This window comes from Poecilia mexicana, unplaced genomic scaffold (genome assembly GCF_051168715.1).
Source record: "Poecilia mexicana isolate PSO_F unplaced genomic scaffold, ASM5116871v1 scaffold_16, whole genome shotgun sequence".
In the NCBI taxonomy this organism is placed as follows: Eukaryota; Metazoa; Chordata; class Actinopteri; order Cyprinodontiformes; family Poeciliidae; genus Poecilia; species Poecilia mexicana.
In genome coordinates, this window is record NW_028263385.1 from 18,125,028 (window position 1) to 18,148,592 (window position 23,565).

At 41.5% G+C, this 23,565-nt stretch overlaps 1 protein-coding gene across 1 annotated transcript in view; it reads left to right on the top strand.

Annotated features, from left to right (window-relative positions):
- creb5b (cAMP responsive element binding protein 5b) overlaps nt 1–23,565 on the top strand; it is a 39,488-nt gene that overhangs the window by 6,573 nt on the left and 9,350 nt on the right. The window contains exons 5-6 of the mRNA XM_014994418.2: nt 10,121–10,247; nt 11,802–11,909. Coding sequence (XP_014849904.2) covers nt 10,121–10,247; nt 11,802–11,909 — 235 coding nt within the window. The remainder of the gene's footprint in view (nt 1–10,120; nt 10,248–11,801; nt 11,910–23,565) is intronic.

A 23,565-nucleotide genomic window follows, 5' to 3' on the forward strand; every position in this document is an offset into this window, starting at 1 on the left:
GCAAATCACTGCCAGTAACAGAGACCTCGCTAGGCGCTGCTTCACCTGAGTTCACCTGTCAGTACGAACGCCCTGCCTCTCTGATGCACAATTTCTCTGCCTGTCATCACGGCTTGCATATGCCGCGTATCTTAAGCAATTTGGTGAGAAATTTGTACTTGTTAAATAACGTCACACGTATTTACAATAGGAGCAAGAGAGGGCAACCAAAAAAAGTCACTTCTTCTGTGACGTGGTCTATGAGAAAACCTTGCTGCTCATCCACGTGATGAATCTGTGGAAGTGCAGTTTGTTTACAGCGATTAATGAATCCTGACACATGGATAGGAAGAGTCGATCTACACAGGAGAAAAGCGAGCTGGAAAGTTTTACATCAGCAGGATGTAAATCAGTGCTTCCACAGGAAGACATTAGGACTTACCAAAGTCTTTGTGCACAGGATCTCTTTGCAAGGACACCCAACATGAAAAACGGTGCTTTGCAAAAACTGAAACAGTTATCCCAGCAGTGATTCCCTGTGACGAGCTTAAATATCCAAGTTATCCAGTAACAATGCAAAACGAATGATTTTTGCTCTGATTTTCTTTTTCTGATTTTGAAAAATTCGAAAAGAACTTTATTCCTTATCAACCAAAAGTACTTTTTTAAACTGTGAAATACATAGCGGTCGTCCTCGTCAACAATGGCGAGGTGCATCTATGCCTCTGTCATGAAGCTTTAAATACTGCTACACTTTAAGCAGCTGTTCGTTACTAAAGGAGACTAACGATATGAATTTAATCTCACTTCACTCCGCTTCCTCATTTTGCTGCGTACAGAGTAAGCGTCCAATGAATTATTATAACAAGTCATTTTCATTGCTTCACAATGTTTACTAAAGAGCTTTGAGGCTTGGAATCAATTAGGATTGGTTTTCCTCAAGACCATTTAATTCAGGACCGAGTCGAGCCTGCAGCTGTGAAACCCGAGGACTGCTCTCGTTCTCTTTTTCTCTCCTTTCCTCTGCTCCGAGTCCTCGAGCTGGGTCTGTGGGGACCTTCGCTGACACAAAACAGCGTTAAAATCAGGCATAAGAAACAGCCAACAGATCCTAACGCCGCAGCCCGTGTCAGTTCCTACGGAAGGCTCTGAATGCCCTCTGCCTTTCTGATCACACACAGCTGGTGCTGAGTAATGTCCCGGTTAACCATGTTGGACAGTCCTGGACAACCACGTGAGATGCAGAGTTTTGTGGAAACCTCAACCTTTTGACTTGTAATAAGTGGAGATCTGAGCAGAGATGGGTGTGGGCACAAACTATTAAATGTGACATTCTTCTTTTTTTTTCTTTCTTTTTTTTCTCGGCTCTACAGAATAATTTAGTCCAGTTGTTTGTTTCCACTACTCATTACAGTAAAGATGAACACAGACACTTTAATTTAAAAAAAAATTGCCATCCACGTGCGGGAAATTATCACTTATTTATGCAATATTTGAAGACATCTTTAAATGTTTTCTGCAATGTGTTTCCTTCTAATGCTTTTCTATGACATAAAACTAAACATGTCAGTTATGTAGATTAAGACTTTGGATGACCATAGCCATACGTTCTTTTATTTTATTTAGATTTTATTTGACAGACCAGCACAAAGAAGGACATTATTACAAAGAGGAAATGATGCATGGTTTCTGAGTTTTCTTTAAATGAAATTTCAGAAATTCAGGACATGTGAGAAACAAATACTGCATGTAGCAGAAGGTTCTCTGGTCAGAAAACACTTACCAGAGGAACATGATGGCGGCAGCATCATGCCACCATCATCATGGGAAAGGGGCTGGTCTTGGTTAATACATGGCAAAAATAAAAAAAACAAAGCAGTAAAATCTGTTAGGAAATCCAAAAGACTTGAACTTGCTTGAATTGCAGTGTTTTCATGGTATGTGAAAATGAACGCAATTGAGAATCTGTGATGCAGGAGTTGGAATTTAATGTCCACAGATACTCTGGATTAACTTGAGGTATTTTATAAAGACTGGACCTACACTTCAGTGTCTAGATGACCAAAGCTGGTAGAGACATAACCCAGAAAATCTGCAACTGTAATTGTTGTAAAAAGTTGTTTTACAAAGTGTTGCCTCTGAGGCCCTCTATACTTTTTAGATTTTCTTCCATTTCACAATTAGCCCCTATTTTGTGTTGGTCTTATAAAATGCTGATTAAAAACATTAAGCTAGTTAGCTAAATTAGATATAATACTAATAAAGATGCATGGATAATTTTGCAAGGCTCTGTTGGTTAGTAGGTGCCAAACTCTGTACAGCATGAGCCAGTGATTCATCATTTACCATCAGTGTGTGAAATTACAAGCTGCAACCCTCCAACCACTGAATTAGTATGTCCTTCAGCTTTGGTTTGTGACCATCTAACCAGCATAGGTTTTGTTGAAGATTTTGTTTAGTGCTTCTAATCAAATAGCATAGTCATGTTATACTTGCAGAAATGTGCAAATCTAAAACCAGTACGAACTCGCCATCCACAATGCTCATTTAGTGTTCGCCTCCTCCCTGCAGACAACCTTTGAGCTTTCTTTTAGATGTCACATTTATAGCTTAGCTTGCATTATTGGTGATGTTCCACCCTGGGTGCACTGCATGCACCATGTCGAGCTTTGTAGGAAGTCATATCGTGGTTTTGTTTCCCATGCTGCTTTAAATGCACACAATTTTTCACACCTTAGTCGCCCAGCTACTTGTGGTCCTTCTTTTTGCCTTTCAGGGAAGTAGCACAAATACATGCTCATCTTCATGCGAAGACCCGGGTGACAAACAGGTTTGCTGCAAGCCTCTTTGCAGAGAGATTTGGTGGTATGCCTACTGATTATTTAGGACCATGGTTTGCTGTCGGTTAGTGACGTCGGTCAAGTGTCTGATTTATACAAGAAAGGCTTGGAAGGCACTTTTTTTTTTAGTGATTAAGCTTGTGCTGTTTCTATGGTTATTTGAATGTAAGATTCTTTTGTTGATTTTTTTTGTACAAAATATTTTGTGCATTGGAGTCCCCTTTTTCTACATGCATACTAATAAACTGTATCGGCTCACCTATGCAAATACAATGGCAGGTAAAAAGAAATGCTTCCCATAGAGAAAGCATTGACTTTATGGTGTTCACCATTCAAACCAAACCATCCCATTCTTGTTTGTGATTAGATATGTTTCTCAAAATTGTGTTAAGGATGAAGGCCCATCCTCTGTAAAAGTGTAGGGTCTTTACACAATCTTTACATCTAAAATGTGGGCTCCGTTTGCACATTGGATGTAATGCGCAGAGTTAGTTAAGCAGTAGACAGACAGATGTATCTAGGGTAATAAATTGCAAAAATTAAAAGACAGCGAGAAAGCAGGATGTACATCTGACCTGAATTAAGATGAGCTCATTGTGTACTTCAGCGGGTTTAATAGTGCGTTTGTAGAGGAACGCCCAGACTCTGTTCCCCTCTCATTCCAGCGGGCCTGTGTCATCTCTGCCCCGGGGCCACCACACATGCAGGCTCCTGCAAACGCAGCTCACACATAGGGATGTGCCTTGCTTCTCCTGGGATAAGTGCAGGGATCGCAGCGAGGGGAAGTGTGGAAAACGGGGGATCAGAGGTGGACAGGGAGAAGGAAAAATGGGATCAGAGGTGGACGGAGAAGAGGAAGAGGGGTATTAGGAGGTGGATGGAGGAGGGGGAATGAAAGATCAGGTGGGTGGAGGAAACAGAGAGAAGAAGAGCAGCACTTTTATACCAGGAGGATGGTCACTTGTTGGGGGGTGGAGGGACGGACAGAACACACGTCTGTACGAGGAAAGGAAAAGACACATCATGTCTGGATGAAAGAAGGGATATAATAGTATTTGAAGAATTAAGGTGTGGAAAATAACATTTCAAGATTATAAAAAGAATGTGAGGGTGGAAATAACAGGCAACAAGAGAAGACATGAATCAGAATGAAAAGGAGAAAAGTTCAGCGAGGGACTGACATGCGCAGTGTTAATCGGATTTATTTGCATGTTTGTGTTCGATGAAAAGCAGCGGCGATGGAATGTGAGAAAGTGAAAGGAGCTGCGTTTCCCAGCTGTTGGGAAACCAGTGACGACAGGTGTCAGGTTAGCTTGTTCAGAGATGACTTAGGCTGGTGGGTGCTTTTTCTGATTCACTGCTGGTAGAACCGTACTGACATAATTTTGTTCATAGTGAAAAAAAAAAGAAAAAGAAAAGAAAAAAAACGGTCTTATCCTTCCTCCTCTTTCCCTAAATGTAAACAACTCCACTTTGGATATACTGTGACTTGCTCTTGAATTCAAACAGGATCCCATAACCATATGCTACGATATATTTTATTAGGATTTTAAGATATAAATTAGATCAAGTAGAGGATTATAACAAAAAGTATTTTCATAAAAATCTGAAAGATGTCATATAGGTGCATCCAACAGCATGTTGTTATAATTACAGCTGAAAGTCTATAGGGGAATGTGTATTGTTCTTTTCAAAACAGCTAAAGCCTATTCACACTGGATTGACTGCGGTTGTGAATACCAACATTCACATCCTGCCACAGATTATCAATTGGATTTAGGTCTGAACTTTGAATGGGCCATTCTAACACTTCATTATACTTCGATCTAAACGAGTGCCTGAGAACTAAAATTCTTTAATTTTGTAAAAGAGAATGTTAGAAACCTATTTTCTTTTCCTTCCACTTCACAATTGAAATGTCAAACAAAATGCTTTTGTTTGCAACACAACAAAATCTGAAAAAGTTCGAGGCGTGGGAATACTTTTGCAAGGCGCCGTACAATGAAGCTTATTGGTTAAAAAAAAAAAAAAGCATTATTGACAGCCGTTCATCAACTGTGCTTTGGAAAGGGTTGGCTCAGCCTGTGGCCCCCCCTAAAGTGAGGACGCCCCATCCCAGATCCTTCCCCAGTGAAGCTCCCTCGCCGCATCCATCTCATCTCTAGCACGCTAATAAAAGTCAGCCTGTGTTGTAACCCATTACAGCTGATTTATTTGATCAGATTCGTATTATTTCCTCAGTCCAAACCCCATGGCACTCTCCTCCCACCAGTGATTAAAGGCAGTAAATCAGGGGCAGGTCCTGCGCAGTGTTTACTCTAAGAGCCAGGCAGCTGCAAGCTGTTTGAGGCCCTTGTTTCTTTTTCTGTTTATCACTGTTCCCATGGCGACTGCACCACCATCTCCCAAATGTCTGGAACTTGGCCCTGGGCTGTTTTGGTTACGTACAAAACTTTTTAGCTGCTGCGTCTATCCCGAGCTCACAGTGACTTCACCCAGCGAGGAGCCAGTGCAGCGATGCTGGAAGGGTCCAGCAGAGAAAGAGAGGGAAAGTGAGGCGCAGAGGAGAGGAGTGGAGAGGAGAGGAGGGAGGGACAAAATCAAGGGGTATGGAGGCACTGGGTGGGGGGAGGGAGAAAAGCCAAGAGCATTACATCATTGCTGGAGCGGAGTCAAAAAGGGAAGGACGTGAGTCAGTGGACTGAGTGAACCTCTCTCCGTCTTTCGGCCGCTTTGGATGACAGCCAGGCCCGCTTGTGTTTTAAGTCCCTACACTTGAGTTGGAGTTGGGGACTGGGGCGGTGTGCGCACACTGCAGGTTTGATTAGAACAGAGAGACTTGAGCTCAAGTATGACCACCCTGAGGGGCCCAGAAAAGAGTTATACTAAACTAATAAAACGTAAAAAAAAAAAAAAAAAAGTTTTCTCTTCCACTTGGAAAAAAAACATACCAGAAAAGTGACAGTCAAAGGAGAGAGCAGAACAAAAAATAAGCAGTAGAGGGGTTCAGGCAGGGAAGAAGATCCAGTAATGATGTCATGGTGGAGTGAAGGTGGGCGGCGTTGGTGGTATGGTGGTGGTTCTTGGGCGGGGATTGAGAAGGAGAGCGAGGCACTCAGTAATGTGAGAGTGCGGGGTCAGGACTGTGGAGTGTCTACCTGCTCCCCCCCCCAGGGCCCTACGGCACAGGCTATTATCAACCCCTCAGCCGAGACTGTTATTATTCACTCATATGCATACGCACATGTTCCCGCAACTTAAAGTATGGCATGACTGCAACTAAAAGGTATTTTTGTTGTTGTTTTTTTTGGTTATCTTAAGGGTGTTACGAGCACAAGAACCTACTAACCCACATAAGAAACAAAACAGCGCCTGGAATATGTAGTTCATTAAAAATTACTTTTATGATTGCACGATTAGTCAAGTCCACAAATAGCATTAAACACAATCTCCTGATCAGTAAGGAAGTGGTTTGTAAATAAAAGCCATGCATTGTTTTATGTGTTAGACTCTCTGAGACGTCTAATTATTTAAACTGAAAAAAGCACAGTGCTGTCAGATGCTAGTGTTGTTTTTCCCTCTGTTCAATTAGCAGACTGTTTTTATGTGAGTTGGTGACAAACACAGACTTGGTGTTAGCCATGCTAACACCGATGTGTCTCCTTAGTAAATGACTCAAAGGGGGACTTTCTTTTTCAGAAAGCAAGAGGCTACATGTACCTGCGCTGTGCTCCATTTTAACTTGTGCTATTGAGATTTTTTTCCTCTGGAGTCACAAGAAATTGAAGTCAGGATCAATAATCTATGAAGCATATATTCTTTCATGCATAACTAGAGTGCCCTGCAAGTATTCATTCCCCTTTGTCTTATGTTACATTGCAGCCTAACAGAACAGTGTGCTGTTGAAAGTTTACGCGATGGACCGACACAAAGTAGAGTATAACTGTGATGTGGAAGGGAGATGATAGACTGTTTTATGGAATGTTTAAAGAAGAAAAAAATAAATAAAAATGTGATGTGTGTTTGTATACATCCTTCCTGCTATTGCAAGTCTGTTGATGTGGCACCCTTCCAGCTGCACATGTGGAAACTTACATTTTTGCTTCTTCTTTGCAAAATAGCTCAAGGTCAGTCAGATTGGATGGAGAGCACCTGTGGCTTCGCATATGATTCTCAATTTTAGTTAGGCTTGGGCTTTGACTGGGCCATTCTGACACATGAGTATGCTTTGATCTAGTGGTTCTTAACCCCGTAGGGCTGATGGTCCTTCATGTTTTTGATGTCTCTCTGCTCCAGCACACTTGATTCAAATTCTTGCATTTTTCTCCTCTGCATGCCATCAAGTGCTGCAGAAGCCTAAAACATGCAGGGCCGTGTGGGAGGGCAGTGACGACCAGGGTTAAGAAGCTCTGATCTCCTCCATTCTGCTGTAGCTCTGATTATATGTTTGTAGCTGCTGACCTGCTTCATGGGAGAGGAAAAGTGTTGAAACTGGACTTTCTTTGAGCTTCCTTTCATCCACCAATGACTTTCTTCTTTCCCCCTATTTATAAAGGCCAACGTACTCCTGAGCTATCATAGGCCTCTCTCCTAAGGTAGCCTTTCAGTTTAATAGAGTGCTGTTTTAGTAGGTCTGTGGTAATTCAAACTACAACAAATTTTCTTTATGTATAGCCAAGAAAATTGCATTTATTTATTTATTTATTTATTTATTTATTTATTTATTTATTTATTTATTTATTTATTTATTTATTTATTTATTTATTTTAAGTTCTTTTTATTCCACTTTTCAGTTTTGCAGTTGTGTGTTGGTCAATTAGTAATTGACCAACACACACCTGTTGGTTGTGCGGAAAAGTTCAAGGGGTATGAATACTTGTACTTACCTTTAAAAAGGTTATAATTTGACAAGTTAGCAGGACAATAAATCTAAAGAGAATTTTATATATATAGCTGGACAACAATGAGTACTGTAAATTAAAAAAAAATGTGCTTCTAGATTTAGAGGATTGTTCAGTCATAAAATTCAAATTGAAACACACACAAAAAAATCACCACTTAAAGCTATTGCTTTATGTCTACAAAGTATTAAAAATATCATTAGGCGGGATTTTATAAACATGCAAACAATTTTTTTTTTCACCATTCAAGTGCTGCTTTATCCTCTCACATTTCCACAGTGTTCATGTTGAAATAGTGTAAATGTGGAACCATGCTATGCAGCTCATTGTACTTTCATGACTTTTCCCATGTGGGAATGCTTGGATTCGCTGCGCTGCTCAGGTGTCATAAGTGCTGCTAAATGGGTGTGATTGTGATAAATTGGGATGTTAGACAGGACTGACACGTAGTCAGATGGTAATAGTCCTGTATGTGAATGTGTGTGTGTGTGTGTGTGTGTGTGTGTGTGTAGCAATCAAAAATGTCTGAGGCATAAATGCTCATTTTTAGGTCTGGAAAAATACAGGTATTTATTCAGGTGTGGGACTGTTTGCTCCACTGCACCCCTCTATTTTGACACCAGTCCTTCACTGCTCACTATTACGGTAAAAAAAAAAAAAAAGGCGATGCTGTCGATTGATTTCTTTAATTCATTCAACACTCCTTGCCTAAATGCTTCTACCCGGTTCTATTTTTTTAAATGCTGAAGAAAACTGAGCTTTATTGACTCTTTGAGCAGCAGCATCCATCCTGATGTTACCGATAACTGGAGAATTATTGATTTCGCTGCTGCGGGTTATTAAAAAATCATGCAGAGAGTGCCGTTTTTAGGCTGAATGTAACTTTACGCATGCACGCGTCCTGCAGCTGGAAATTGATGTTCTGACAAGTGGGGATTTAGTGGCAGTTGTATAAATGATTTGACAGCGTGCAGATGTAGGTAGTATGGCTGAGCCATGCAATTGAGACGTGACTGCTGTCATTAGCTGAAGCTTAGCGCGGGCCTCTCTGCATATTACTTATTGATGTGGCCTCCAGTATTCATTGGCCAGTTGTTGCACTTTTTCGTGGCCACCAAAGAGGATTTTCTCCACAGCTCTTCCACTGCACATCACATGTGGTAGCTGAGGAAAAAAAAATATTACTCACTAAGCATGACCACGTTCATCTATTCCATGAATATGTATTTTTTTTGGCTGTGTAAAGTGGATTCAAAAGATGTCAGCAGGAGCAAGCTGAGAGCAGAGGTTCTTTAAAAGACATGAAGGGCTCAATTCAACTTCATGTGAAACTGCATATAATTTACGAGGATATATTTATATTTATATTTATATTTTTTGTTCTATTTTTGACGTTTGTAAATCTGCTGTCCATTGCAAGTAGCATGATTTGCCAGTATACGTAATATTTGCTAAAAACTGTACCAGGTCAACTTTTAGGGAAGTGGGATTAGATGCACGTGAGCCCATATTAAAGATTAAACCTTGCATCATATTGATTATATAATGATTACATATCAGGAACCACTAATTCAGATATAGTCCACCACATTTTCTCTTATTTTTTTCTTCATCATGTATGTCTTTTTTTGTTTTTTCGTGTGGTGTTCGGTACTATTATTTCCCGTGGCTCACTATATGAGCATTTCGTTTATTTTACTCTTCAATGGAGCGCATCAAATGTATGTAAAAATAATTAGAACCAATAAGTGTGTTTAATTTAGACAGTATTGAGAAAGTACTTGTTATAATTGTTTTTTGGTTACAATTTTTTTTTTTTTTGTAACCAAAACTGCACCCTGAAAGTTTATGATCCTGTTTCTAATTATATTTATTCATCAAAACATTGTATTTAGAAATAATTGATTTGGATTTTATCATTTGGATCCTAGAATGTCAAATATTAAGATGACATTTTTTTCTCAATTTTACTCTTAGTGCACTGAAAGAAAATATATTTCTTTGGTTTTATCTACCAGCAAGAAGTTACTTGGAGTTTATTTGATCACAATCTGTCATATTTCATTAGAATTTACTGCCCAACCATTGATCAGATCCGAAATAAATGAAATTAGGGTGAGATATAAATTTTTAAACATGCAATTAGCAAATAAATTCAATTGTAAATGAGATTTAAACTTTTTAAGGATTATATATCTCCACATAAAGAGATAAAACTTCTCAAAAATACTTCTCTGCAAAGCAAAATACATAATCCTTTGGTTGCAGGTACAAAATGGAAACAGGAAAGGACGTAGAGAACTGATGCAGAGCTGGTTTGAAGGATGATAGACTGCTAGATTACAGTCAGTATAAGAGCACAACTTGATGTTGTGATGTGATGTTTGTGTGTATTTTCAGGCCAGTCCCCGGCTCGCTGTCCTCACTACTGCACCTACGAAACAGACAGAGACAGCCTCTGCCAGCCTCCATGCCTGGAACCCTGCCAGACCCAACCATGCCCGGCTCCTCCGCCGTGTTGATGCCCGTGAGTGTAACGACAGATTACAGTGCATGTTCACTTACGGAGGCCACCTCTCTGTGTACTGCATGTGGGTTTGCTGTTGGGGATGTTTTTTATCACTATTAAAATTACTGCCCTGCAGAGTAAATCAGCTCCTGCAGGAGTGAAGGATTCGTCCTGCGGGTTTAGGCTTTAAACTCTTGTCTTTAAGAGATTTAGAACCACAGTGTGTAACAGAAATAATAACAATGTGCAGAAAGCTCCTCACATCAGGATATAACATATGTTCTCATTGTAACTCAAGACAAGCTGTGTTTATGGTACGGAAAATGTCCCGCCCATGTTTATTAAATTAGGAGCTAAGTGATTTGGGGGAAGATTGACGGTTCAGGAAAGGGGTGCAGGTTTGGGTGATATTTTTACACAAAACACACTTACTGCAATTAAGGTTGTGTGTCAGGTTCTAGACCTAAGTCTCTGCGGACACATGGTGGAGGAAGGGGCTGCGGCAAAATGACGGTGGGGAGTGGGGGGTCATTTCTCTTTGAGACCACCACACCAGCCAGAGAGCTGAGGGGCCAGAGCGCTGTTCACACACACACACACACACACGCACGCACGCACGCACGCACGCACGCACGCACGCACGCACGCACGCACACGCACACACACACACACACACACACACACACACACACACACATATATATGTATATATATATATGCTTTTAGACTCTGAAACAAAGGTTTCTTCTTTCCTGCTTACATTTCATGGCAAACGCTAGTCATATTATCGCCCTTGCACAGGTGACCTCTCACCCATGTCAGCTTACCCAGCTGATTTCCTCACATTCAGGTCTCAGGTATCAGTCAGAGGCAGACCACGTCATCACACGCTGATACACACCTTAAGTACTGATCATTCTGATTTAATCCCTGATTGTTGCATTAATGCACATTGTAGCTAGAGTGACCGAGCTTTGATGTTTCACTCTGACAGAAAGTCGCGGCGCTATCAGGAGCACACACATGCACGTATACATACATGAATATATATTTGCACCGCACACACTCCTTTTGCACTGGCTTCCTGTGTTAAGTCCCTCCGTTCTGGCTTCCTGTTTTGGGTCAGCTCCAGTTATCATCACACAGAGCTGTGCACAGGGCCAGCCTGTCATGCGAAATCAGGCTCTCACGCTCTCTCATCTCATCCGTCGTAGCCTAGTTGGTAAGAGTCTCACACTTTTGTCCCGATGGTGATTTTGTGACATAATCAAGATAACTCACCAACATTTAAAAAAAAGAAGAAAAGAAAACATAATTTCAGCAAATGGATGCCACTTTCTTGAGATTGCTACTTGAATAAAATTGTTACAACCATGCAGTTTCCTCCACTTTGAAATTTTGCATTACTTTATGTGGGTGCGTCACATGAAATCTCAACAAAAAAGCATAAAAGCACATAACCATAGAGTGAAAAGAATGTGAAAGGTTTTGTAAGTGTGTGAGTAGTTTTGCTAGAAAATACCAGTAAGTGTCTGTCTGTATCTTTATTTTATTTTATTTGAATATCTTTAGATGGAAAGGCAAATGTCCATGGGTTCCAACATGATGGGCATGCCGAGCCCCGCCCACAGCAACTCGTGCTCCACTCACATTCCCTCAATGCACTCCGAAGCCAAACTGGTGAGTATATATGCAAGTATCCACAAGGATACAAACTGATTTCTGCACACACACACACACACACACACCCACACACACACCCACACACGCACACACACACACACACACACACACACACACACACACACACACACACACGCACGCACACACACACACACACACAGACACACAAGTGTTGCAACTTTCTTTTCCACTGGGCTGTGCCAGCAACGCTGTGCTCTCAGGCTTGTGTGGATTTCATCATTCGGTGTGTAATCAAAGCTGAGTCTCAACCTGCCAGTGCAGCGCTGGCGACTCCGGCTTGAATAATGGGCCCTTTATGTGGTTGTGGGTTGCTTGCCCACCGACTGCCTGATGTATATCTTAATGTACAGAACATGTTCTGTAGGTCCTGCAACTTGTTAGCACTAGTTTAACGCTGTGGGGAAAAAAAATCAAATGACCTCATCCCTCACAAAGCAGGCAGTTACGGCAGTGGGAATGGGATGTGTACAAAGAAGAAGAAGAAGATGAAAGGCTGAAAGACGATTGTGCTTGTAGTTTAAGGAGGCATGGAGGATAAATGACAAGGCGAAAGAGTTGGTGGGAAGTCGATGTGACGTTTTGTTCTTTCATCTGCATAGTCTACCACCTTTACACTTTTAGCTGACTGAATGATTAATGTGCATTCCCTTGGCAAGGTTTTGTACCACAAGAGGGTAAAATCAAAGTTTTTATTTTATTTTATTTTTTTTATAAAAATATGATGTGATAGTAGTGCAGATTTGTGAAGCTGAAGGAAATTATATATTGTTAGCAAAATTGTGCAATGTGTCATTCCCAGTGAGAGAACACTTTGTACAATCACATTTCACCACTAGTCTTTTGCAGGATGTCTCTATTGTTGTTTTTTTTTTTTTGTAAAACCTCAACTTCAAATTCGGTGGACAGCATCTTTGATCCTCAAATCTCAGGTCAAGTTATATCGTCTGACATATGTCCGGCTTTAAAGGTTGTTGTTCTGCTGTAAAGTGAAACACTGTGCCAGTCTCAAATCTTTTCTCCAGTTTTTGAAATATCCCAACAGCATGATGCTGCCACCACTATGCTTAACTGTGGGGATGGTGTGTTCAGGGCAATGTGCTGTATTAGTTTTCATCACACATAGTGGTTTACATGTTGATCTGAAATAATAATAATAATAAAAAATCAACTCCTAATACAATACATTGAAGTTCCTGTTTATAATACAACAGCCAGTAAAAAAATAAATCTGACTACTTTTGCATTGCACTTTTAAAATTTTTTGAAAAGTTGCCCTCAAGGTGAACAAAACTGCTTATTTCTGTAGCAACATAGCCAACTGCAAACCTTTGTTTTCTGAATAAATAAGTGCATAGTCAAAACCTTGATAACTAAAAAAAAAAAAATCCCAAGCTATGATGAAAAGCTTTGGCCGGTTTGTAATGTTTGGAGACTCTTGCAGATAGCAGGTCTTTTAGGGGAGAAACATCTTGTAGAGAGAGGAAAGAGGAGGTAGCATGGGGTCATCAGAAGAGTTATTGCTCTGATAGAGGAGAGCGGGAGCAGTCCCAGGGCATTTAATTCTCCCTCTTCCTCCTGCTCTCTCAAGATTGATTGCCTTTGTAGTCTTTTGAATCTCCTCAACCGTTCCTATGGTAACACACTAAGGTAACACAATATTAGTGTATTAGGCTTATCTCTCCTCTGGCCGTCATCCAGACACATCTTACCCCTTTTTTTTCCCTCCTACTATCTGTGTAATTGAATTGTAAATGCTCGGTTAGCTCTCCCATAAACATGTGCTCTCTAAATGGCTGCAGGCCCCCTTAACCGCGCAACTTTCTGGTTTGTTGGCCGTTCGGCAACCAAATTTGGACCCATTGAGATTCTACTCCCTGATGTCTGAACACGACTGATGGAATTCCCTGATTGTGGGCAGAAAGTGAGAGACTAATTGTGTTATCTGGGTGCAATCTCCAGCACAGGTTTCATAAGCATACACCGGGTCTCTAATGTCTGTGATATCCTCGCTGGGCCCTGTCAATAAATACGGCCGTGCTATCGGGTAACTAGGCCGTGATCAGGCCCATGTGTCCCCTGCGACGTTCTCAATCCGGCCCTAATCACATTACCCCGACCATGTTGACTTTCCGCCAATTGGAAATCTCCGTACTGTAACCCCACACCTCAGAGGCGCAGACCTGGATGGACTCTTCCTGCCAGCGCTAACACTGGGAGAGCGGAGAAAGGGATTGAGTGGGATTCTGACAGGCAATGTGAGCAATACACACACACACACACACACACACAGGCAGGACGGGCAAGGGAGACGGAAGGTGAGACGGTATTGACGTTCGGTGACACTCAACAGTGAAAAGCTAAAAGATTTATGTTTCTACAACAAACCTCGCTCCATTTTCCTTTGTCCTTCTTTCGACGTGAAAGCATCGCAACACGTCTGTGTGACCGTTTGATATTCTGCAGTAACTGGAGGCACTGGTTGCAGGGTTATCCCTCCCTTCAGAGAAAGCATGCCCAGAGCATGGGCTAATGAAGGCTAATTGATTTTGTGGTGGGCCAGAGCAGTAGGGAGGACTGTCTCTGGTGTAAATAGTTAATGAGCCAAAGGACTGCTGTGGCCCCTGGGGGACTCGTATCTTGCTCTGAGCTCTCTGTTTGCGCTCTTTGGGCTGAAGACTCTATCACTGTGATTCTTTGTTGTCCAGATTTCAGCCTGTAAGTGCGGTCGTTTAAGTGGTAGAGCACAGCCTGTTGGTGGAATAATCGACACGCCTGCCTTTCCTTAATGCTTCGAGTCGCTTTCTAAGGGCTGGAATGTTTTATTAATCTTGTTTCAAGTGTGTTTTTCCTTCTTGTTTAGGACTGGGTGCTCATGGTGCCGGGTGTGGTTGAATTCTGCTCTGTTGTGGTCCAGGGAATTGAACAGTGCGTGTTGTGTGCTGGAGGTTGTGGGATAGTTGACCCTCGCAGCGTGGAGGAAACACAGTGGAGACGAGGCCAAGTTCCACAGCTTGCCGGCCAAAGCATTACATCACTGCGCAGAGCCAGTTCTCCACGGGGCCTTGCAAACCGCTCGTGCACGCTCGCGCATACATGTCATGCCTCAGCTTTGTATTGTCGTCGTTTGCTTAGTGACAGACGCTTAAATGGCAACAGACTAACACACAAACAGAGGGAGGAAATCGGGAAATTAAAAAAAAGCACGCAGGGAGCGATTCACATAATGAACATGGACAAGTGATGAAAAACTGATTAACTTGTTTTCTTTCTCTCTTCACGCGTAAATGGTTTAATATCTTCAGGGTTGCTCTTCAAGCTTGAAAAGTCTGAAAAGGTTAGATTGTTTTTCAGTTTTTAGATATTCACATATATATAGAGAGAAATATGATTGAGCATGGAATTTAAAAAAGATTATTTTGTGAAATTCATGCGCTGTTTTCAGATATTGTTTCTGGATAAATTAACACGTCAAAGCTTGATTATTGCCCATAGATTTGTTTCATTTTGTTTCGAAAACAGAAGAAAAAGATAGAGCCTTTTAAAATATTTGTTGACAAGTGAAGTTTGTGTGTGAATCTGTGTTTACACCATCAGTATTGTTTAATAGCCAAGAATATCTTCATCATGGCACCAGACTCAGCTCATGTCAGCAGGACCTTTTTCCAAACAGAGGAGTTTTCCCATTGTTCCTCTGCCTCCTTTGAAAAAGTGCCGTGCTTGCACACATCCTGGCTCGCTTTCTAATTTCAGGCAAGGCAGCCTTGAGACAGCCCTGGTGCTGGTGTATGAAAATGTGTTATTTATTATCTCCCAATTATCTATTGTTTACATTGTTACTAAGGACAATAAATTTGTCACTAAGCATTGGTCTAGGTGCTGAGATTTTTATGTGGTAAACAATACTATATGTTCTTTCAGTGCAGCCTGCTCCACTGTGGAGCTGGCACCAGAATAGTGGATGACATAATTCCTGGCATGCTCTAAATATGCTCCTTTTTACTTGAAGGAGGAAAAAAAGGGGGAGCTGCTCTTAAAGAAACATTTCATAGCACACAAGAAAACCAATAATCACAGTATTGTTATTTATCTAGTCACTTGTGAACAACTCACCGTTCTAATATTTCTTTATATTTGACTAGGAACATTTGGCATTCAGATTGAACATCATCTAATCTCTAAAGAGTGTGCAAGTAAAGACAGTTTGCTTAAAGCACCGATAAAGTTAAACTGTGAGCTGTGACACGGCCGTGGCTGTGTCAGGTTTCATTTCAGCTTAGAACGAAATCTCTTGCCAGCAGCTAAGCCATTAGCATACACGGTAACCCAATTACACCTCCCATTCATTTTCTCCCACACCTTTCGCGGCGCGTCTTCTTGGTGCGAGAAGCAGAAACCTGTACAATTGCGGGCCAACTTTTGCGAGCCATGTCTGCGTGAATGGTGGCATTGTCGGGGTGTGATGTCACTGAGCGGAGACGGTGAGCTAAGAGCACAGCTGAATCTGCATGCTGCCTCAGTGAACATGGACACTGTATGTGTCTGTACGCATGCACATTGTGTGTGCAAAAGGATGCTTGTCAGTGGACTGGCAGCGTCTCTTGGTACTCATTGTCCCGCTAGTCAAAACACAAACGCAAGCATAAGACAAACCCTCATGGTTGCGTATCGGTTTTTGATACAGATCTGCTTTGCGCATATTTGTGTTGGATGTTTACTGTTGTTGAATAAGCTGCAAGATACTAACTTAGATTTTTTACAGATGTCTTTTTTTTTTTTTTTTTTCTATTGCCATGTAGTCAAGTAGGCTTAGCGCCAGAAGTCTGCTGGATGAAAATGTCTACGAGTTTATTCAGCTCAGGAAATAAACAATAAAGGAGCTCCACTGATAATGCTTCCGCAATGTTCCCAAGTCAAATTCTGTAACAATAACAGCGTATACAGAAGTTATACAAATGGAGTTTTATGTGCAACAATGAAGAATGTTTATACCCAAGTTATCCATCATCTATCCGGATTAACTTCTTAGCCTTTCATACCAAGTGTAAGTCAGCTCATTCAAGTCTGCTGCCACGGCTCTCAGCTTGGCAGAGTTGCCTCAAGTATCCTCGGTTCTTCACTTCATGACAAGTGATGGCTGGAAGGTTTGAAACGCAGACATATTTGGGCCTTGCCTGCAGCAGAATGGGTTCTGCTGTGGTATGTTAAAATGAGAGCTAGCACAAAGTTCTCTATTAACAGGTTGTCCTGATTTTGTTCTGACGACTGAAAGGAACGTCCAGGTTTTCCTCCTGACCCGATCTCAGGTCAAATGGTGCGTACTCATGCAGAGTTTTCCTGTTCATACTTGTTCATCTCATTCGCCGAGCCACACGTTCACACACATATATAAAGATTGGTTGGAAAATTGGGACTTAACTCACAATATTCTGACTGAGCACCCACAAATATGTCCTATTTAGTTAACAAATAGAAAATAACACCGTTTATTTTAAACTGTGTTCATGTATTTGTTGAATATATTTGGACATACATGTGTTCCATATTGTTTATGATTAATAGAGGTTATAAGTCATCCTACACAGAAGAACTTGTAGCAAAAAAGTAATCCTAGAAACACTGAATCACTTTTCTTAAAAGATTCTGGCACAACAAGACAAGACGAAAAACATTGGCTGCTGAGGTCTTTCATATCTCCCCAGAGAGGCTTTCCACTGTCACTATGCTTTCTTGTTTTATTTCTGATGAGCTTTAGGTTGCCTTTTTAAAAGTTAAACCGGACACTCAACCTAAAATCTGAAATTCCTTCATTTTTCTGAATCCATTCTTCCAATAGATGTAAAAAAAAAGCCTGGAAAAAAAAAAAAAAAAACTTCCTTGACACATTAATTTGTGAAATGACTTTCCTTCGCTTTGACACCTCAACAGGCACAAAGCGATTTTTAGAGACAAATCCACATCTGCTACATTTCAAATCTTCTAAGGTCTGTTTATACGAGGGTCTGTTTATTTGAGCAGATACATGTGACTTTGTGTGTGCGCGCGTCTGCTCGTGTGTGGGTTGTGGTGTAAGCACAAGTCAGCCAGCGGTGGTGCAGAACGTTGCATCTGTTTGTCTTTGGATGACCGCGTGTTGTTTTAGGGGTGCTAAAGGGGAGGAGTGTATGTGAAGGCCATTTCGTCATGGTTCAGGGCTCATCAATGGGCGTGAGTAAACCGACTGACACACAGGCCAGACCGGACTGTGCTTCCCTCTTTTAGAGACAATGAGGAAAATACTCACAGGACTCCAAAGTAGACGGGAGAAATAATACCTGGGGTTGTCAGAGATCCGATCTGTTCGGTGTAAGAATATAAACCTGGTAAACTTGAGTCAGTTTGCTGGACCATCTCATCTGTCACTTATATTAATTTTTAAAATTCAGGTATCTTTTTCTGTTTTGAAGGAAGATTTATTCCTCCCCGAAGGTATAGCAGTGTAGCACGGTTTTAAAGAGCAATGTTAAAGTTTGTCTTCATACTGATTCTACCATTGAAAATCTTTTTATTGAGACGCTCCGTACTGCATGCCACATAAAGAATGGAAGTGCTGAGCATCCACCCATGTGTTGCTACTCACTCCCTAGTCATTACTGAAAAAAAAGGCTAATCAACTTATACCATATATACAACAAGACAAATCTGGCTGTTTAGAAATATTTTCACTTTCCATCAAGTCTTGGAAACTGACTACAATATACATGCCTATTAGTAGGTAAGCTACAGCTGGATAGCTAAAATGCAAACAGACAGACTATAGATAATTAAACACTTGATACCATCTCATGTTGCTATATAAGGCCTGGATGTTTTAGGCATTAAGCACCGGAAAGATAGGATTCAATTGACATGCTATTGCTCAGGTCTGTATGTAAAAATAACAATACAGTTGTCAAAAGCATTACTTCTTCAATAATCAAGGTGTTCGGTTATTATCTAGCTGTAGAAATAATTGTCATTGTTTATACATTTTTGGTTAAAATGTTGGATACAAAGTGAAACCAAGGTATTTTTAGACACGGGTGTCATTCCATTTCTTAAATCTAAGATTCTTCAAAACTGAACCCGGGGCACGTCAAGAGTTTTTATTCTCCCCCCCGCCCCCCGAGACAAAACTTGAAAACTTTAAAATTGCTTTAAGCACGTTGAAGTTACTCTCATTCAAGTCCTCACATTTCAGATGACAGTTGTGACAAGCGACGTATCCTCTCTGATCTCGCAACATGTTAGTATTTAGACATGTGTTTGTGCTTTTCTTTTTCTGTCAGTTTGGGTCGTTCTCCGTATTCAGCAGCGTGACAGCGAGGTGTAGCGATAACCATGTGGGCTGCACTGGCGCGGGGCCTTTACATGAGAGGGAACAGTGGGGATATGCAGACTGGAGTCAGAGGCCCATCCATTAACTTGACAGGGTGCAGAAGCTGCCAGGAGTTGAGCGCATGCTTTGGAGCATGCCTCCTCTGAGGGTGTGTGTGTGTGTGTGTGTGTGTGTGTGTGTGTGTGTGTGTGTGTCTCTCTGCGCGCCCCATACCGCCCCAGTTTTCTCCGAGCACCACCAGAGCGTCCGACCCTGGCAGGATAGCTGGGCTACGTCCATCTTCCCTGTCTGTGTCTGGAACCACAAGGAGGCTCTGTTCAGTTCGGCTTGGCCCCAGAACCTGAGCGAGGAGAGAAAGGGCGACAGTGCAGCCCCGACGCTCCCATCAGACTGTCTGCCTCGACGTTCCCCGAGGAAATCAGTTTAACAGTCCCCAGCTCTTGGCAAGCAGACAGAGTGGGTGGGAGGCTGCAGAGGGGGTTGGGGGGAGGTTAGAAACAGGGAAGAGGTGCATGTGTGTGTGTGTGAGAAAGACAGAGGAGAGCAGGGGAGGGGAGGTGTTACTGGCTTTCTGGGCGAGAGGGAAATCTAATAAAATTGAACTAATGGGGTTGTGGAGTTTTAGGGGACAGAAAGTGGGATTTGCTGGCAGGCACTGGTGGGTAAATGGTGGTGAAAGCAAAGAGGATGGAGCAGGAGCCTTAAACCAAACCCCTGAGTTTGAATACAGCATGTTTAGTTTAGATTACGACTTAGAGAGCCGTAATGCGCTGTGACACAACTCTGGAACAAATCAGGAGACCACAGCAACATTTCTAGTTCCTCTTATTTCCCTGTTTATAAGTTATGAGTGAAATAAGTGAATTTTTGATTTTAATCCCAAAATGTAAGTAACTATGTTGACTTTATGAGCGTTTTATCGCAAAAAATAAATAAAAAAAATTGTAAAAACAACAAAAGTACAGTTTTTTCAGATGTCAAGTAATGCAATTAAAAATGTTTATAATATTTATTTTGTAATGTAGAACTTAGAAGAGTTGAAAGGTTAATATTTAGTGCAATAATCCCTGATTTTCAGCTAAAACTTTCTTGTGTTTCAGCATGTTTCACACAAGCTTTTCACTTTCCTGTTGTTTTTAGACTCAAGTTTGTAATTTTAGGGATTTAGGTGAATTGTTCACTATTCTTCTGCTACCAATGAGAGATTTTATCTGCTGGACCTCTTCCTGTTTAAATTAAAAACTGGACTGCCTCAGTCCTGTCTCAGACGAAGGTATAAAAGCCAGGAGCCTGTTGTTCATGGCCAAAAACTCTTGAGACAGCTGCTGCACAAAGGTGTAACTGTAGCTGCTGATCTCAGCTACCAGGTTTCCTGATGCATTCAGGGATCAGAAATAGATGGGATTTTGCTAAACCAATTAGAAATACTTTGTGCTCACATTCTGAACCAGTCTTGCGTTAACAAAGAGCGAACAGAGACATACAGAAGCTTCAGTATTTATCTCTGGGCTGTTTTTATGGGAAGAGTAAGGTCTCCGTTTAAAACTTTGATCTCTTTGTCGTTAAACTGTGACACCACAGACTGGTTAAATCTTTCCAACCTTCTGTAAGGCGCCAGAGGGCCACGGGTTCTCCCGATAGCCCACCGCTCCACTTTTAAGGGGAATAAAAGTGCTCACCCTGACCTTACTAGCTTTGATTTACCCATCCCCAGATAGGCGTGGTCCCCTCCCTTTTCGTACCTGCTCCATGCTCCTGCTTTCTCCTCCCAGGGTTAATAGATATGAAGTCATCTGGTGGAAGAGAAACCCTGGTGTGTTCTCAGGAGGTGCCCAGAGCACTCACAGGGACATCACTCAGAGGCCTGTCGTGTCAGAGAGGAATCAGCTATTAATAAATATCATTAATGGACAATCACCTGGTATCACCGAAAACACATAAATGCGAGCGGCCTAAAAAAAAAAAAAACAGAGTGGGAGATGGGAGGTCGGAGGGCAGAGGTCTGCGAGGAGATAGCTTCCTTCTGTGCAAAAAGCTAGCTGAATCAGGGATTTAAAAAAAAAAAAATCAATATCCGCCACGACTTTTAGTACACTCAGAATGCATGAAATGTTCTGTCAAACACATGTATTTATGCTGCTGTTTGATAGAATTACGAGGGAAAGAGCCGACCAAGTCTTTACGGTGTCACATAGACGCCATATTTTTTGTCTTTTTGCTTTGTTTTCCATTTTCCTGCAGCAGCTTGGCAGACAGTGGTGGAAAGCACTTGCATGCCATCTTACCTGCAAGTAGTCCGCGCTGCCACAGGCTAACACCTGCACTCTTTTAATGACTGTTTTCTGGGACGGCTATGTTGCTGCAAGAGAAATGTAAAATGTATGCATGCGTGTGTGTGTGTGTGTGTGTGTGTGTGTGTGTGTGTGTGTGTGTGTGTGTGTGTGTGTGTGTGCGTGCTTGTGCATGTGTGTGTGTTATTAAAGTAAAATGCACATAGTGGTTAAGTTCCTGTGCTCAGCAGAGTCTGGGGAAATACAACCTTGTGTTAAAAAGTCATTAGGGAGCTGATGAAGGTGTTTGAGAGTCACAGCCTGCTCATCATCGCTCTGCTAACGTCCCTTAGTTGCGTCACTGTGGTTCTGGATACAAAGGCTTAAAGTTTTGGCTGAACACGACTTAACTCCAGATGGAGGAAGAGCTGACACTTGTGCGGAGATAGCCTCAGGAGTAGACTTGCTGTCACGGTAAGGCCTTCTTCTTCTTCTTCTTCTTCTTCTTCTTCTTTTAGCTCAATTTGTGACTTTGCCATTATTCTTAAATTCTACTGCTTACATGTTGTTAGATGTTACATTAGCAGCAAAGTCTGTCATGTGTTATTGCCTCAAAATATGACAATAATGATGATTGCAGGACTCAATTTCTCAAGTTGATCATTTCCGCAACAAATGCCCTCAAACAGAAAAGGCTGATATGATAATGTTAGAGTTGGCACTGGGTCCAATGGTCTGAATGAAAGTATCACAGTTTCAGAAATGTTCCTTTAGCTTGCATGCTCTGTGTTTTTCTTTACAGGGTTATTTTGTCATTAAAATCTTATTAAATGAGCACAGTTTTGATTGTTGTACATCCTCAGTATGTGCTTCACACAGAAATATTAAGGGTGGTGTTCTACCTCCAACCATCAGCATTTCCCAGCAAAAAAGACATGTAATACAAGCTGGTCAAACCCTTAAAATTTAAATAAAAGAACTTTCAGATCAACTTTTAACATGTTTTTTGAGAACTGGGTTGCTTAAGACATAATTGATCTTAACCCTTCTCTAACTGTGACGCTTCAGAAATTAACTTGTATTAATGTTAAAATGTAGACAGTGAGAGAGTTATCTATTGCGAGTTGGATTTTAACTGCTTCTAAAATTACCTCTCCTCAAAAAAAATCTTGAACTATCCCTTTAATAGTTGTGTTTTAACATCGGATTACTAGGAGTGTAATTTTTACTTTACAAAAAGGTTTTTGCCAGAGCGCCCACTCTTACCACGAAACAAGAACGATTTTATTTCATGTAGTTATATTTTGAAGTAGTTATTCCTCCATTTCACTGCGCCCTATAAATATTTTACTTTCAGCAATATCTTTGCTTAATTTGGTGCTTTCTGTTCGTGACGCATCCTACAACTTCCGCAGCCGCCCCTCGGCTCTCCGCCTCCCCTCTGTACTTTGACACCCGCTGGCCTCTCTGAATTTAGGCTAATGCAGTTAACAAGCACACAGGGCTCCACTGCCAGCTGGAAACCTCCCGCAGACGCTGATAAATGCATGTCCGTTGTTCCGGACTGATCGTGTTCGAGGAAGAGACATGGGAACCCATCTAATCTCTCCTTACCTCTGGTCTCTTTCTCTTCCACTGTTGCATTTCACTTCCCTCCTTTGCTCTTGCCTGAATGAGCATCTTCTGGGTAACTTTGTGTGGACTATAAAGGACAATGTGCAATGAACTGGTTTCCTGCTCTTTAAGTGGCGAAACTTTGTGTAGCCCTGACTGGTTTTCTTTTTGAAGACAGGGAGTGCGTTTCCACTTTCGGACTCACACTGACTGTGAATTCATTATGTGTCACAATGATGATGGCTACAACTGATATGTAAGCCTTTCAACTTTTGTTGAAGTTGGATTTCAACTTCCTTTCTGATACGCCTGTATTTTTTATTTTTTTATCTTATATTTGGATCACTACTCGCTATTGACACATGCAGGCTGTGGGATGAGCTGTCAGAAGAAA